Here is a 17,719-nt window from a genome sequence, read left to right on the forward strand (position 1 = left end):
AAGGCTATCTTGCAGGCCATAGTTTAATTACACCTTCTCGCCTACTGCAACTAAAGGCTATCGTGCAGGCCATAGTTTAATTATATCTTCTCGCCTACTGCCACTATAGGATATCTTGTAGGCCATGGTTTAATTATACCTTCTCGCCTACTGCCACTATAGGCTATCTTGTAGGCCATAGTTTAATTATACCTTCTCGCCTACTGCCACTGTAGGCTATGTTGTAGTCTACGGTTTAATTACAACATTTGCCTACTGCCACTAAAGGCTATCTTGTAGGCCATAGTTTAATTATATCTTCTCATCTATTGCCACTATAGGCTATCTTGTAGTCTACGGTTTAATTACAACATTTGCTTACTGCCACTAAAGGCTATCTTGTAGGCCATAGTTTAATTATATCTTCTCATCTATTGCCACTATAGGCTATCTTGTAGTCTACGGTTTAATTACAACATTTGCATACTGCCACTAAAGGCTATCTTGTAGGCCATAGTTTAATTATATCTTCTCATCTATTGCCACTATAGGCTATCTTGTAGGCCATAGTTTAATTATATCATCTCGGCCTACTGCCACTAAAGGCTATCTTGTAGGCCATAGTTTAATTATATCATCTCGGCCTACTGCCACTATAGGCTATCTTGTAGGCCATAGTTTAATTATATCTTCTCGCCTACTGCCACTATAGGCTATCTTGTAGGCCATAGTTTAATTATATCCTCTCGCCTACTGCCACTATAGGCTATCTTGTGGTCCCATGGTTTAATTATACCTTCTCGCCTACTGCCACTATAGGCTATCTTGTAGGCCATAGTTTAATTATACCTTCTCGCCTACTGCCACTTTAGGCTATCTTGTAGGCCATAGTTTAATTATACCTTCTCGCCTACTGCCACTATAGGCTATCTTGCAGACCATAGTTTAATTATACCTTCTCGCCTACTGCCACTAAAGGCTATCTTGCAGGCCATAGTTTAATTACACCTTCTCGCCTACTGCAACTAAAGGCTATCGTGCAGGCCATAGTTTAATTATATCTTCTCGCCTACTGCCACTATAGGCTATCTTGTAGGCCATGGTTTAATTATACCTTCTCGCCTACTGCCACTGTAGGCTATATTGTAGTCTACGGTTTAATTACAACATTTGCCTACTGCCACTATAGGCTATCTTGTAGGCCATAGTTTAATTATATCTTTTCATCTATTGCCACTATAGGCTATCTTGTAGGCCATAGTTTAATTATATCATCTCGGCCTACTGCCACTATAGGCTATCTTGTAGGCCATAGTTTAATTATATCATCTCGGCCTACTGCCACTATAGGCTATCTTGTAGGCCATAGTTTAATTATATCTTCTCATCTATTGCCACTATAGGCTATCTTGTAGTCTACGGTTTAATTACAACATTTGCCTACTGCCACTAAAGGCTATCTTGTAGGCCATAGTTTAATTATATCTTCTCATCTATTGCCACTATAGGCTATCTTGTAGGCCATAGTTTAATTATATCATCTCGGCCTACTGCCACTATAGGCTATCTTGTAGGCCATAGTTTAATTATATCATCTCGGCCTACTGCCACTATAGGCTATCTTGTAGGCCATAGTTTAATTATATCTTCTCGCCTACTGCCACTATAGGCTATCTTGTAGGCCATAGTTTAATTACAACATTTGCCTACTGCCACTATAGGCTTTCTTGTTGTCCATAATTTGATTATATCTTCTCATCTATTGCCTCTATAGGCTATCTTGTAGGCCATAGTTTAATTATATCTTCTCGCCTACTGCCACTATAGGCTATCTTGAGGTCCCACGGTTTAATTATACTTTCTCGCCTACTGCCTCTGTATGCTATGTTGTAGTCTACGGTTTAATAACAACATTTGCCTACAGCCACTAAAAGCTATCTTGTAGGCCATAGTTTAATTATGTCTTCTCGCCTACTGCCACTATAGGCTATTTTGTAGGCCATAGTTTAATTATATCATCTCGGCCTACTGCCACTATAGGCTATCTTGTAGGCCATAGTTTAATTATATCTTCTCGCCTACTGCCACTATAGGCTATCTTGTGGTCCCATGGTTTAATTATACCTTCTCGCGTACTGCCACTATAGGCTATCTTGTAGTCCATAGTTTGATTATATCTTCTCGCCTACTGCCACTATAGGCTACCTTGAGGTCCATAATTTAATTATATCTTCTCGTCTATAGGCTATGCTTTAATTATATCTTCTCGCCTCTCGTGATCCCATTGTTTAACCTAACTATTTGTCTACTGCTGTTATAGACTATCTTGGACACCCTTGGTTTAATTATATCTTCTCATCTACTGCTACCATAGACTTTTTAGTTCATCCAAGGTTTAATTGTATTGCCTTGTCTACTGCTACTGCTATAATAGACTATATCGCAACATATGGTTTACTTATATCCTTCTACTGATAATACTGTACATCCTTAGTTTATATATTGCATATATCTACTCCATTGCCAATACCGCTCTTCTTTAAGGGCAAACGCTACCGTCCTCTGTTATTGATGTATCAGTTCCACTCATACACTATCTTGTTCCGAGAAGATCTCTCGCTCTCTCTGATCCCAGATCTACTTGTTGAAGATATCGAAATAATATCTTTATATGTAGGTTAAATCGCAGAGAGAGTGAGCTACCCCGCGTTGTCAAGTCCAACTCAATTGCTGACAATGTTATCGATGAGCGTCATAAGGTGAGATGAAACGGATTAAGTATTTCTTTCACGCTGTCCACAGCCGTCACTCACGGCCGAGTTGTATTACAAGCGTGTGTGTTCCCTGGGTGTGTGGGAGCACAGACATCGCAGGTATGAGCAGTGAAGACAATGCTGGCGGGCGCTCGGGCGAAGGGAATCAAACAGGTAGGTATGTCGGGGACCTGTTCATTTCACTGTGAAAACTACAGTTCATTGACGTGAGTAGCTTCCTAGTGGTGGGGTCATTAGACTAGGGTGTGACAAGAAAAGGGACTCGCCGCACAACAGTCAGGGACAGTGGATGCTCTATAACTACCATACATTACAATGTGGTGTTTAACATCATGTTGCATTCTTCTCGTTACTCTGTGGACTGGGAGCAGCTCGACCCCGACCCATCTTGCTGTTTATTTACCTCAACTGTGTATGATCAGTAGAACAGATGTCATCACGTGGACTATCTGTGCTCTCTGTGCGTGTTTGAACAGTATGGTCGATGGTGCACGTCTAGTGTTCGCAAAGATGACAAGGACTTATTTGTTTGTCTGTAAACAGTACAATATTCACCAATTACCTTTGTGCATGGTAATTATAGAGGCATTATTACGAAATGCGGGTAATTAGAGAAACAGCAACCGATAAATTACAATACCATATAGCTTTCAGTTTACATTTTGTATCTATTCAGACATTAATTCCTGCATTTAGATAGGCCCCTATATTTTGTCGCTATATTCGGATACATTTCCGTATTTTGTTGCTGTATTTATTTTTGCTCAAATTCTTGTCCCTGTATTCATATTTGTCCATTTAGTTTATCCCTGTATTTAAACCCGTCCCTTTATATTGTGCCTGTATTTTGAGCCATCCTTGTCATTTTGTCCGTGTATTTAAACCCGTCCCTTTATATTGTACCTGTATTTTGAGCCATCCTTGTCATTTTGTCCCTGTATTTAAACCCGTCCCTTTATATTGTACCTATATTTAGACCCATCCTTGTCATTTTGTCCCTGTATTTAAATCCGCCCCTTTATATTGTACCTGTATTTAGACCCGTCCTTGTCATTATGTCCCTGTATTTAAACCCGTCCCTGTTTTAGATTGATTTTCTCGCCGCGAATAGCTGCAGGATTGCTGATGCGGCGTTTAAGTAGTGCTCACTCCCCCCTGTATTTAGATCCGTCTCTGTATTCATATTGTTGCTATTCGTGTCTCTGTATATAACATATAGATGTGAGTTACTGAGTTTACATCTGACATCTGTATTCTGTTTGTTGTCCGAGTATTTTCACATTTATCCCCTTGTTTTGCTGCTGTATTCAGACTTATTCCTGTATTTTGCCCCTGTAAGCTGCCTGTAAGTGCACTGATATTCCCATTCACCCACAGATACAATTGACGGTTCATGTCTCTGTAGGGTAGCTGGAGCAATAGAAGAGTAACGTATTGGCAATTGATTGACTCGCCAGGGAAAATATTGTGTCCACATGAGTGGGTCCGCCCGTTGTGTCCGTCACCCTCACACCGTTTACACGGGGGATTAGAGCTGGCACTGCCCACATGTCAGGAGAACTGTTAATGTGTATCCACGTCCTTTAGTTGTTTGCTTACAACATTCATTAATCGCAACACCTGCAGGTGTAAAAAAATTCCCGTCAGTTTCAACAGAATATATATCGCAATGTTGGTGTGAGGTAAGTAACGCTATGTTTATTGTAACGATTGAAATATAATGTATATATGCCATACGTTGAAATGTACGCATGTTAACAAGTCTTTGTGTGTTCATTATACAGTCTATGCATCCGATCTAACTCAAACCAGGGACAGTTATCACATTCAGTATAGAGCTTACAGCAAATAACAGATATGTGTTAATTCTTTGTGCAAACACTGGTCTGGATACCAGAGCGAACGTAGTAATGTTGTTGGGATTAACACTATAGAAACCTTACGCCTCTTAACGGACATAATATAACCAGACATATTTATATGAAATCGTTAGTTTCTACAACGTGTATATGTGAGTGTGTGTGTCCGCGCGCTCGTGTGTGCATGTGGGTGCGTGTGTGTGCCTGCGTGCGTGCGTGCGTGCGTGCGTGCGTGCGTGCTTGCTTGCTTGCATGCGTGTGTGTGTTACTAATGTAACAGGGAAATGATAACGATAGCGTCGAGGCACTGATGTGGGCAGGCTCGGTCAGCTCAGTAATATTTTCAGCCATCAAGTGAGGAAAGTGAAACTGTTGGACTTGTTTATGTTATGTATTATATGTCCCCTGTGCCTATTGACATATGAATGTTTTATTGAACATTTCAATACAAATTTGCTATGACCAAAATGTCCAGCGCCTCCTTTCAGGGTAAAATAATAATTGTATATCTTGTAACAATGACTGAAAATATACTCTGTCTATCAGTATGGATATGTGACTGTCACACACTCTACCAGTACCAATGCATCACTGCCATACACTGTCGGTCAGCATCACTGCATCACTGCCATTCACTGTATGTCAGCATCACTGCCATTCACTGTCTGTCAGCATCAATGCATCACTGCCATTCACTGTATGTCAGCATCACTGCATCACTGCCATTCACTGTCTGTCAGCATCACTGCATCACTGCCATTCACTGTCTGTCAGCATCAATGCATCACTGCCATTCACTGTCTGTCAGCATCACTGCATCACTGCCATTCACTGTCTGTCAGCATCACTGCATCACTGCCATTCACTGTCTGTCAGCATCAATGCATCACTGCCATTCACTGTCTGTCAGCATCAATGCATCACTGCCATTCACTGTATGTCAGCATCATTGCATCACTGCATCACTGTCTGTCAGCATCACTGCATCACTGCCATTCACTGTCTGTCAGCATCATTGCATCACTGCCATTCACTGTCTGTCAGCATCATTGCATCACTGTCTGTCAGCATCACTGCATCACTGCCATTCACTGTCTGTCAGCATCAATGCATCACTGCCATTCACTGTATGTCAGCATCATTGCATCACTGCCATTCACTGTATGTCAGCATCACTGCCATTCACTGTCTGTCAGCATCATTGCATCACTACATCACTGTCTGTCAGCATCACTGCATCACTGCCATTCACTGTCTGTCAGCATCACTGCATCACTGCCATTCACTGTCTGTCAGCATCATTGCATCACTACATCACTGTCTGTCAGCATCATTGCATCACTGCCATTCACTGTCTGTCAACATCAATGCATCACTGCCATTCACTGTATGTCAGCATCATTGCATCACTGCCATTCACTGTCTGTCAGCATCATTGCATCACTGCATCACTGTCTGTCAGCATCACTGCATCACTGCCATTCACTGTCTGTCAGCATCAATGCATCAATGCCATTCACTGTATGCCAACATCATTGCATCACTGCATCACTGTCTGTCAGCATCACTGCATCACTGCCATTCACTGTATGTCAGCATCAATGCATCACTGCCATTCACTGTCTGTCAGCATCAATGCATCACTGCCATTCACTGTCTGTCAGCATCAATGCATCACTGCCATTCACTGTCTGTCAGCATCACTGCATCACTGCCATTCACTGTCTGTCAACATCATTGCATCACTGCCATTCACTGTCTGTCAGCATCATTGCATCACTGCATCACTGTCTGTCAGCATCACTGCATCACTGCCATTCACTGTCTGTCAGCATCAATGCATCACTGCCATTCACTGTATGTCAGCATCATCGCATCACTGCCATTCACTGTCTGTCAGCATCAATGCATCACTGCCATTCACTGTATGTCAGCATCACTGCATCACTGCCATTCACTGTCTGTCAGCATCACTGCATCACTGCCATTCACTGTCTGTCAGCATCAATGCATCACTGCCATTCACTGTATGTCAGCATCACTGCATCACTGCCATTCACTGTCTGTCAGCATCACTGCATCACTGCATCACTGTCTGTCAGCATCACTGCATCCCTGCCATTCACTGTCTGCCAGCATCACTACATCACTGTCTGTCAGCATCACTGCATCACTGCATCACTGTCTGTCAGCATCACTGCATCACTGCCATTCACTGTCTGCCAGCATCACTACATCACTGTCACACACTCTTAATGGAAATGTATCATCACTGTCATCTACCCACAACCTTATGCCTTTTCACCACGTCATGTCTGCCAACCATTGAATGTGCACTAATAACTGTATGCCAACCAACCATTGAATGTCTACTGAGACTGTTTGCCAACCAAATAGTGACTGTCTACTGATACTGTATGCCAACCAATCATTGCAGGATATCCTTAACTCTATTTGGGCACCATTAGTCTCAGCCTACCTCTCTTGTCTTCTGTGAGGGTTTTATACTACGTTTTATGTCCGCAAACTAGCCATCCCAGGCCTTGTACTCCTCACTCTATGTATATTTGCGCTACCTAGGATTCGGGTATGTATTTCAAATCCATCCTATTGGCGTTGTTTCTCTATCAGCACACTTACTCTCTGATCTTGCAATTGCTGATCCACCTCGTCATGTTTCAGACAGTGCATCCGTCGAGATGACGGAGTCGCGGATGGAGGACGAAGCGGCAGTGAAGATGCGCAGAATGGACCTCAACTACATGCATCGGCCCCCCAGGATCGTCCCGAACTACGGCAAGAAGAGTCTGAGCGTGCTGCCCAAGTCCAGCGTGTCTCGCGTGCTGCTGTATGACAACGTGACTCAGCAACAGATGCTGGATGTCAAGCTGTCTCACATCAAAACCGAACAACAGAAGACAACTCGTCTGCTCGATCTACACCGGAAGTCATTTCTCATCAGACGGTTAATGAAGCAACAACATGCGCAGGACCACAAGACGACGACCCCGGGTGTTCTTGACTATCTGTTACCAATCTTATTAGCAGGGGAAGACAATCCTGGCAGGGACAGTAGCTCACCTAGACACCCTAAGTTTGTCCACAGCAGTGCTGGAGAATACACGTATCGAGACGAGGATCTGAAGCTTCCAGACATAGCGGTCAGAAGGAGTGGTAGGGTAACATTCAAGGGGAGCAATGGCGGCGTCACCCGCATCATGCACACTATGAACACGGGGGGTGAACAGAGTAACAGTGGTCAGATGTGGGCTAAGCGAAGGACAGTTCTAGACAAGCGCTTCCAGGGCCTTGAGAGTCTCCTTGTCCGACTGGATGATCCTGGCAACGGTTATATCGAGCTGAGCCCAAGTTATCACAGGGAGACCAGTCAGGCTCCTCCCAGCCTGTCAGCCCTGAAAACCACCGTGCAGACAGGCAGTGCACACACAGCCGAGGGCTGATGCGCGGCAACAGCGACAGTGTCCCGGCGACATCTCGGTGATATCGGACGTTAAAACGTGTGTCTGTGATAGAAGCCATCTTTCATGTCTTAAATCTATGGCATAGACTTTATAAAGTAATGTCTGCGTTACAATACATTAACCTACAACGACAGAATGGTGGCGGAGACGCCGGTCAAGGTGAAATGCACACCGTGGCACCACCCTGCCCTGTGTCGTGGACAAGGTGACAGGGAACCTTCCATCTGTCAGTGTATCGGAGTCAGCTTCTGAAGCAGTAGTTTCTAATGTATATAGATCGGCACACCGTAACATTAATAGACATAACTTTGTCGTGCACGTGAAATGAGGAACATATTTCCATGGATTTACAGTTCCGACGTATATATCCAACACCGCGAACTGATCTGCACTACTTAATATCTGTATACTCTTAGTCTGCGATGTACAAATACACGTAATAATAGGCTGTATGAAGCGGTAGTAAAATGTTTCAAGTGACGTTGGTTGGAAACCAAATATTTCCGTCCAACAGGTGGTCACTATTTTGGTCAGGTGGAGACATGTATGTACTGATAAAGTAAATTAAATTATACATTTTAAAGAGCCGCGAAACTCGAGCTTCGTGAAACCTGTACATTGCAGCATGATAGGCCCTACACCACAAACACTGCACGAGCCGTACAATCTGTATGAAGTGGTGCAGTCTGTTTCGAATGTAAATAGTGGAGTTTGTGCGATCTGCAGTGTACAGTTAGTGGAACTCGAGTATTTGCCTGTGCTCTGAGATAGATGAAGAATACGTGCCAGTACTTTAAACATACTGTCGAGAGAACAAAGAGCCTCGCCCTTTGTTTTGGCGAAAATACGTTCATATCCCGGTATAGTACTGACACTCTATCCTCTATCTACGTACACTAAATAGCTGACCAGATAATGGTGTGTGTATTGGTGTTTGAAAGGGCGAAACATTCAACAGCTAATGCTGCTAACAAACAACCTGATGACTGCATCAGATATCAACGTTTAACACATAACCGAACCTCTTCCGGTGCCTACTATACATCTACATTATGTCTACGTTATCATTATTCTCCTCAATAATTGAACTTATAAAAAATTCTATTGTAGCCACTTGTTGTGATCGATTGCATAATTTCCGGAGTGACGCCACTATACATAGAGACCAGTGTGCAAAGGCAATATTGGCCGATGAAACGCTCTGGCCTGAAAATGTAAACTGCAGAGAATGGGTACCAAAACGTTCTTGGTATACATTAGGGGTCGAGAATGAAAAGCCATACTAAAAATAAATATTAGACACAGTGCACTGTTACTAATCGGTATGCTTCGAATAGCAACTTGGAACATACGAGGCATTATGCACGGTACACATCAGTTATGTACCAGACTAGACAGCACAGATGTATTCTTTGTGACTGAACATTGGTTAAGTGAACAAAATGCCTCCCTAATGAACACTATACATGATACTTCTCGGCGTGGGTCAGGTGGTATAGCAACCTTCATACGTAAAGGCGATTGGTGTAGGGTATCCGTTATGAATACATCACAAAGCCAAAATGTTGTCGGAGTAAGTCTACAAATAGGTAGCAACACATCATATGTGATAGGAACTAGATTACCTTCCACTAACATCTTAGTGTACACTTCGAACAGCTGGACAATGTGATGGAATTGTATGACACATACTCACAACAGGGTCTTACTATTCTTACTGGAGATTTTAATGCAGATATACGACAATCTGCTGTCCAAAGAAAGAGATCTCGTTGTCTTCAAAAGGTGCTAAATGAACGTACCATTGGTATACGTTCTCTAACAAATGTAAAGATGTGAGAACAATGATAGACTATATGTTTGTGAGTGTTGATTATCTGAATAACCTAATTGGTTATACCACTGATACTCATATACCATATACCATATACTGTCTCAGACCATCTGCCTATCCTTCTGTGTATAACAAATGACTGTCCTAATGAGTGAGTGAGTCAGTATGGTTTTACGCCGCTTTTAGCAATATTCCAGCAATATCACGGCGGGGGACACCAGAAATGGGCTTCACACATTGTACCCATGTCGGGATTCGAACCCGGGTCTTCGGCGTGACGAGCGAACGCTTTAACCACTAGGCTACCCGACCGCCCCGACTGTCCTAAAAACATGTGGTGGATATAAGCCCAATTGGAAGAAGAAAGCGTGTGATACTGATCTCATGCTGTATCGTTATGAAACTGAAAATTACTTTCGTAAAGACATATGCAAGTTGTCCCAATTCCCACCCCATAATGAATATATTGAAACGAATAATAAGTCCATTACAGAAGCCCTCCATGCATCTACTGCAGCGAGTATCCCATCAACAAAGTTTAAACCCTACCTCAAACAATATTGGAAAAATGACAATCTGAAGTTATTACATGATGAAATGCACAGCAAAAGACGACATTGGCAAGAGAATGGCAGGTCACATGCTAAGAACGATGATAACTTGGTTAAATATAAAGAAGCAAAGCGTAGTTTTAGAAGACAGAATCGGAGATCCAAACAATCGCTCATAGATAGCAGAATGAAAGAACTCGATGAGGCAGCTGAAAGAGATGTACATGAATATTTTAAAACTGCAAAACGATATAACAAAACTAAGGGCCAGGTACACTTTATAAATGTCATCAAAATAGTAACACAGAAGGCATTTGTGGAGTCTTTGGTAAATACTTTAGAGACATGTCAATCCCAACCATGGGAAGTAATGTTGACTGTTCTTTTGCCGATGAAGTAATATGCTCAGTCACAAATATTAAAAACAACGAAACCTCTGATGCTGATAACGATGTAGCCGCTAACCATCCATTGAAGAGACCATTCACCATTACAGAGGTAGTAAGTACAGTTAAAGGACTAAAAAACAATAAATCTCCAGGACCTGTTGAGCTCACAAATGAACATATTAAGTATCCGGGAAGATCTTTATTAAAGCACATTATGGTATTATTCAATGTTATTATTAAACATGAATACATAAGGGACGAGGAAAAAGTAACAGTGATCCATCTAACTATAGGGGCATAACACTAACTTCAGTCTTAAGTAAGCTTTTCGAAAGAATGGACAAGCGACGATGTAACCTTTCCTCACCCCCAACAGTTTGGATTTAGGAAAAATGCTGGTGCTGAAACGGCGGCTCTCACTCTTCTACAAAGTATTTCATACTTTCACGAAAGAAACTCACCAGTTTACAGTGCCTTTCTCGATAACGAGACAGCCTTCGATAGTGTTTGGCTTGACGGTCTCAATTATAAATTACATAAATTTGGTATTAATGGTAAATTATGGAGAATTCTACGTCTATCTTACAATTCTATGTACCCATGTGTTAGTTTTGCTGGCTTAAACAGGGTGTAGGTCAGAGTCGTGTCATATCAGCATGGCTCTTTACTCTTTATACCAACAATTTACTTCATCAACTAAGTAGTTCCGGTTGTGGACTATGTCTCCCATGGGGACGATGCCCAGGAATACATTTAGCAGACGACACTACCATGATCAGCTGCAACACAAAAGGTCTTCAAATGCTCCTAAGCGTTGCAGAAAATTATGCTAACAAGTGGCAGTTAAAATACAATGTGTTCAAAAGTGCTGTCCTAACTTTTGGATGTAGTAAAAAAACAGTGTCGCCTGAACATCTTTATATTGGAAATACAAAATTACCTGTTCAAAAGGCAATTGTTTGTACGGGAGTGTACATTAGTACTGTTAAACCTTCTGTAGAAAGATCGAGGTTAGCATGTGAAAAACTGAGAAAATTGATAAATGTAAACCATGATTCTGGCCTGTACTTTGGTGGACTTAATCCTATAGCCAACCAGTGGTATTACCCTGTGGCTTATATGGATGTAATGTGTGGGGAAAACTATCCTTAAAGGAATATGTAGTGCTCGAAATCATTCAACGCTATTTCTGTAAGAAAATCCAGGGTTTTAATAAGCGTATGCCTAAAGAAATAGAGAGAGACACAATTGGTGTTATATCAGTTCAAGGATACATTGATCAACAAAAGCTTTTTCTCCTTGGTAAGCTATGTAGTCCGACTTGGATAGTTTAGATATAAAGCAACACTTGTTAATAAGAACAAGTGGGAGACGAAATCACCTATCTTTAGCATGCTACGTCTTGTCTCCAAATATAATTTGTCTGACGAGGTTAATGATTATATAATGTGTTCACATTTCATCAAGAAACGATTATGGTCAAAACTGGTGAAAGAAAAGATTCACCTACACGAAAAACAATTACTAAACAATGCGCTTGTGAGCAGATTATCTCTATCTAGATATCTAACAATACGATCTGGACGAGAGCATAAGTTATGGAAACTTGCTCACGATAGACCAGAATATTTTACTTTCTCAGCTAGACTAGTTCGCTTAGATTCAATGCCAATAGAATCAAAGGAATGTATTTGTGGAACAGGTGCGAATAATATAGTGAAACACGTTTTCATGCCATGTCAAAAGAACTTAGAAGAAAAAAATATCATCTTTGATAAAATCATTGATTTGCTTGATGCTAAAATATTTGTGAGAATCTGGACAGACGATGATACCTTTCTGACTTTTCTGCTTGGCAAACAACGTGAAGATGAATTAGACTACAATGTATGGGCAGAGAGCATGATAAATGAAGTCATCCGAAGCTGTTTATATTAAACAATGTATATACTGTAAGCAAGTATACATTTTAAATAGCACATGCTGATTGTCCATCTAATAACACCAATACTCACTATGATACATATGTTTATGAACTTTTTCTGACATATATGTACTATACATATGTGTGTGTACACTTATACTATAGATGTTGTCTTTTCACTGTATACCTTGTACTCTTCATGAAATGGAGGAAATAATGAAGATCTATCTGTGTTAAAGTAGAAGAGTTACGATCGTAGCGTTACAAGCATCATAAGTCTGTGTTAAACTATGGGAGTTACGATCGTAGCGTTACAAGCATCATACGTCTGTGTTAAACTATGGGAGTTACGATCGTAGCGTTACAAGCATCATAAGTCTGGGTTAAACTATGGGAGTTACGATTGTAGCGTTACAAGCATCATCAGACTATGTCAAAGTATAAGAGTTACGATCGTCGTAGCGCTACATGTATCGTAGGACTATGTTAAAGTTTTTGACGGTACGCTAAGAGAGACATGTTCTATCTGAATCATATAGTGTACCTGTAGTGCTACTTCTTTTGTGAACTATATTCTGGACTTTCATTCATTAACAAAAACTGTTTTGTCGTCAGTGGTAATGCTATAGAGCAATGGTAACAATACAATTCTCTGCATGACGTTACATTAACGGTCAGTTGTTCTGATAAGGTATTGAAGTCCATGCGTGATTACAGTGGTGCCATTGTCCAACATGGGCACCCTTGAACACATTACACCCACGTCCGCTCAACTTCCTGTACAACCAAGAGCAAACAACTGTCACACAAGTGGCTTGCTTCACTTTCGGTACAGAAACAATTAAAATACTTAATGTCACCATTAATTCCCACAAATAATGTCGAATTACCACTTGAATTTTAATTTCTCCTCGAAAAGATAATTGAAAAATAGTTGTGCTTTGGCCATGTTGACTCCTTGTCCATAGTGCACCCCGTCCACGCTGACGGTGCCGAGCGTCATGTTGAATGTATCCATGACAGGTACACCCCACGTCGTCAGCAACTCGCTGATCTGTCTGTTGTAGTCCCTCACCAACGTCGCATTGCGCTCTTGGGCAAAGGCAAGGACGCCAAAAGCGTGAACTGAGGCCCAAATAATGCGAGGCCATTTCAACATGGCTGACTTCATATATTTGAGCACCGGAAGTAAAAACTGTGACTTGACAAACGGAACGCTGAGGGTATCGTGCTGACCGAACCCGACGAGAACTATGGAGCGTCCGATACTCGTCAAGGTCCTGATGTCTGATAAAAACGTCTGAACGTACACAGCCCTAGTGCGCACTCGAAATCCAATTTTGACACTGCCGTTGCATACTGCCGTGTCGGTGACGATATAGCGCCGACACTCCTTATCCGTGAACTGGTTCATACCGGAACATCTAGTGCGCATGTCTGTAAAGGAAATATGTCTCAGTACGGTAGAGTGGCAAAGTATTAATACTGATGATAATGTGTGAAATGTGATATCGGTGAATGAAGTAGAATTCAACACCGCATCAGCATTGTTTCAGCAATACAGCGACGAGAACAAGGCGTAGTTTAAAACATGTCATTACAAAAAAGCTGTATGCAAAAACAGTTGTGAATCATATTGCACCAATGCAATAATATTAATTAATCATTGTTTAAAACACGATCTGTAAGCTACCAGCAACCAAACATTCGCCACCGTCATGGGTATCAATAGGATTGATGCCATGACTTCAGGTGCTGGAGGTTGTGAAGAATGCTACCCAATATCAAACATGCTCAGTTGGTGGTCAGGGAAAGTTATATTGATTAGGATAGGAATTACATGTCACAAATGCTATTTTGGTAACATGTGATATTGTCTTACAACAGAATGTAGGAGTTATTCCGCACCAACATTGACACAATTACGAAATGGTTTGAGTATTTGCTAAATGTGAACAAAACAGTAAACTGTTCTGGACTCGACCCCTTTATCCCCAACTGCACGTGAGCGGCGGTAGCCGGCGGTGTGATGACGCTGACCCAATGCTCGGCTACCCACTGGTCGCAACTTCTTAATTTCTCAGTTAAACCAACGACCACGGGTTCCTGACAGATCATAAGCGGGTCAGGGAACGACGGCCAAAGGACATTACTCTGCATTGCGATTTGCGATGCTTTAGATCATTGGATTACCCGTGGCCCCGTCCGGCAGAGGGTTCAAGTGACATTGCTGAAGACAGTGGATATAAAGGTCTGTTTGTTTGTTGTTTAACGCCACACTCAGCAATATTCCAGCTATATGATGGCGGGCGGTCTGTAAATAATCTAGTATGGACCAGACAAATCAGTGCTTGATATCATGAGCATCGATCCAAGCAATAGGGATATTATGACATGACTCAACCACGTCTACGAGTATGACCACCTGATCCCGTTGGCCTCCTCTAAGGAAAAGGGTTGTCGCCTGTTACGACCAGCATGCGTTGCTGAAGACCTATTCTAACCCGGGCGTATAAAGGTATTGGAATAGTTACCGTCAGGTATGTCGTTTCCTAAAGCACCGTCCTGGACATTTCCGGCGAGAATGAGGAGCAGCGCCACATACAGTTGCCGCATCAGTGAATCCCCCGCCACCAGCAGCGTGGACCCCGCCAGCAGACGACAAGCCTCCTCACCCCTAAACACGCGAAGACCACATCGGGGGTCATCTGTCTCCCAACTGGCCAACTCAGCATGGACATCCTGGCGTAGGTCGTAGCACTCAGGGCACCGACATTCCTCCCGAGACCCTTCTTGACAAATCGTGCCCCTGCAGCACGGGTTGCGACCACTAGGATCACACATCGCTCGGAAATAACGGAGAACGCTGTGGTCACGGATACCAGAAGAATAGGAGACCACGCCACATCGTCCGTCCTCTCTCTGCATCGTTACAGGAAGTTTGTATTGTTTTCGCACAGTAGACACAAACGCGTCCAAGTTTTGTCTCTCCATCAGTGAAACATTTCGGGGAACCCAGCGTCCTCTCGACATCCCCGACAAGACATTTGGACACAGAGCAAGACTGCGAGGGCGGGCCCTTCGCCCAGATGTGGTCACCCACGTCAGCTCAAGTCGTATAAGGGTTGTGAGTGTCAGACCCATTGACACAATAAGACACACTGCGTATAGCTTGCTCACAGAAAGAGACGCCATCCATCTTGACATGTTGCTGTAAGATTGTAAGATCGTATCACGATTCATTAGAAAGGCTATCACAATCACTCTCCTGGAATATATGACTGAATCGTGATCAGTGTCATCACATCTGGCAGCAAAGTTAGGATGTTTTTGTTTCAAACTTTCAAAATTGTATGATCACTGTACGTGTCGCCTAGTTTCTCTGGTATACGTCAGCGTGGTAACATTCTTAATTTCTTCATGCCAACCTCCCCAGCACCGCAGGGAACTGCCGCTGTCCAAGAGCTACCTCAGAGCCTGTCTGATGCTTCCAACCTGAAGAGACAATACAGATAGGAAACTAACTTAATAACAGTAAAGCAATAACATTTCTCACGTAGTATTCCTTTTATAATATGTATCTCTTTATATATCAGTTAAGAAAACAACATTTACAACGCCAGAAGAGCAAACACTGAAGCCGACCAGTATTTTGGGATCTGTTGGTGTTGAACATTCTCAGCCTTCGACCACAGTAGGATGTACAGAGACAACGCTACATGTTTGCCCTACCAACTTGGTATGTCTGTACAGAGTAATTACATGTTTGATTTTCGCCCTATCTCACCCTAGACTATACTTTGAAAGACCCCAGAAAATTGTTTGTGGCAATATTTTCCGACTTGGTTGCCATGCTACATTTCCTTGACTGGGATCAATAAAGCTCTCCGGGGCAGAGACACGTCTATATCGGTCGTGTTGTTCTACTGTCACAGTCTCGGTTATAGTAATATCCTGGCATGTGTACACGATGACGTCCAGAGACACGATGTATTGATGGACAGATGAAGGAACTGTGTGTATGAATGCTCCCTCACACAGTCAGTGTTGTTTAATGATAAGAATAAAAATTCCTCCTCTTCACCACATAAATACAGGCATAACCTAGATGACCTACATGTGACCATAGACTACATCCCTACATGTGACCATAGACTACATCCCTACATGTGACCATAGACTACATCTCTACATGTGACCATAGACTACATCCCTACATGTGACCATAGACTACATCCCTACATGTGACCATAGACTACATCTCTACATGTGACCATAGACTACATACCTACATGTGACCATAGACTACATCCCTACATGTGACCATAGACTACATCCCTACATGTGACCATAGACTACATCTCTACATGTGACCATAGACTACATACCTACATGTGACCATAGACTACATACCTACATGTGACCATAGCCTACATCCCTACATGTGACCATAGCCTAGATCCTAACATGTGACCATATCCCTACATGTGACCATAGATTACATCCCTACATGTGACCATAGACTACATCCCTACATGTGACCATAGACTACACCCCTACATGTGACCAAAGGCTACATACCTACATATGACCACAGACCACATCCCTACATGGGACCATAGACTACATCCCTACATGTGACCATAGACTACATCCCTACATGGGACCATAGACTACATCCCTACATGGGACCATAGACTACATCCCTACATGTGACCATAGACTACATCCCTACATGGGACCATAGACTACATCCCTACATGTAACCATAGACTACATCCCTACATGTGACCATAGACTACATCCCCACATGTAACCATAGACTACATCCCTACATGTCACTATAGGCTACGTATCTACATGAATGAAGTTGTTCACGCAAACATATGTTAATAGATTGTACTTGTTGTTACCCTGCCTGGCATCG

At 42.4% G+C, this 17,719-nt stretch overlaps 2 protein-coding genes across 2 annotated transcripts; one reads left to right on the plus strand and one right to left on the minus strand.

The window, feature by feature from the left end:
* Positions 1 to 2,826: 2,826 nt before the first annotated feature.
* LOC139467012 (uncharacterized) lies at positions 2,827 to 9,121 on the plus strand. The gene is made up of 2 exons (XM_071248720.1): positions 2,827 to 2,906; positions 7,295 to 9,121. The coding sequence occupies exons 1-2, from the start codon at positions 2,855 to 2,857 to the stop codon at positions 8,071 to 8,073; spliced, it is 831 nt and encodes a 276-aa protein (XP_071104821.1). The 5' UTR covers positions 2,827 to 2,854; the 3' UTR covers positions 8,074 to 9,121.
* A 4,435-nt stretch (positions 9,122 to 13,556) lies between these two features.
* LOC139467196 (uncharacterized) lies at positions 13,557 to 16,035 on the minus strand. Its single transcript, XM_071248915.1, has 2 exons — positions 15,327 to 16,035; positions 13,557 to 14,229 (listed from the first exon to the last, which is right to left on the minus strand). Exons 1-2 carry the CDS (start codon positions 16,033 to 16,035, stop codon positions 13,679 to 13,681), a joined length of 1,260 nt encoding a protein of 419 aa, XP_071105016.1. The 3' UTR covers positions 13,557 to 13,678.
* Positions 16,036 to 17,719: the final 1,684 nt, after the last annotated feature.

The sequence above is a fragment of the Haliotis cracherodii genome, unplaced genomic scaffold (genome assembly GCF_022045235.1).
Source record: "Haliotis cracherodii isolate W230 unplaced genomic scaffold, xgHalCrac1.p SCAF_19, whole genome shotgun sequence".
NCBI lineage: Eukaryota > Metazoa > Mollusca > Gastropoda > Lepetellida > Haliotidae > Haliotis > Haliotis cracherodii.

Coding starts and splice junctions, on each gene's coding strand:
- LOC139467012 (XM_071248720.1), top strand. CDS start 2,855: ATGAGCAGTGAAGACAATGCTGGCGGGCGCTCGGGCGAAGGGAATCAA. Junction 2,907..7,294: donor GGGCGAAGGGAATCAAACAG/GTAGGTATGTCG, acceptor GTCATGTTTCAG/ACAGTGCATCCGTCGAGATG.
- LOC139467196 (XM_071248915.1), bottom strand. CDS start 16,035: ATGAATCGTGATACGATCTTACAATCTTACAGCAACATGTCAAGATGG. Junction 14,230..15,326: donor AGGAAACGACATACCTGACG/GTAACTATTCCA, acceptor TTTCCTTTACAG/ACATGCGCACTAGATGTTCC.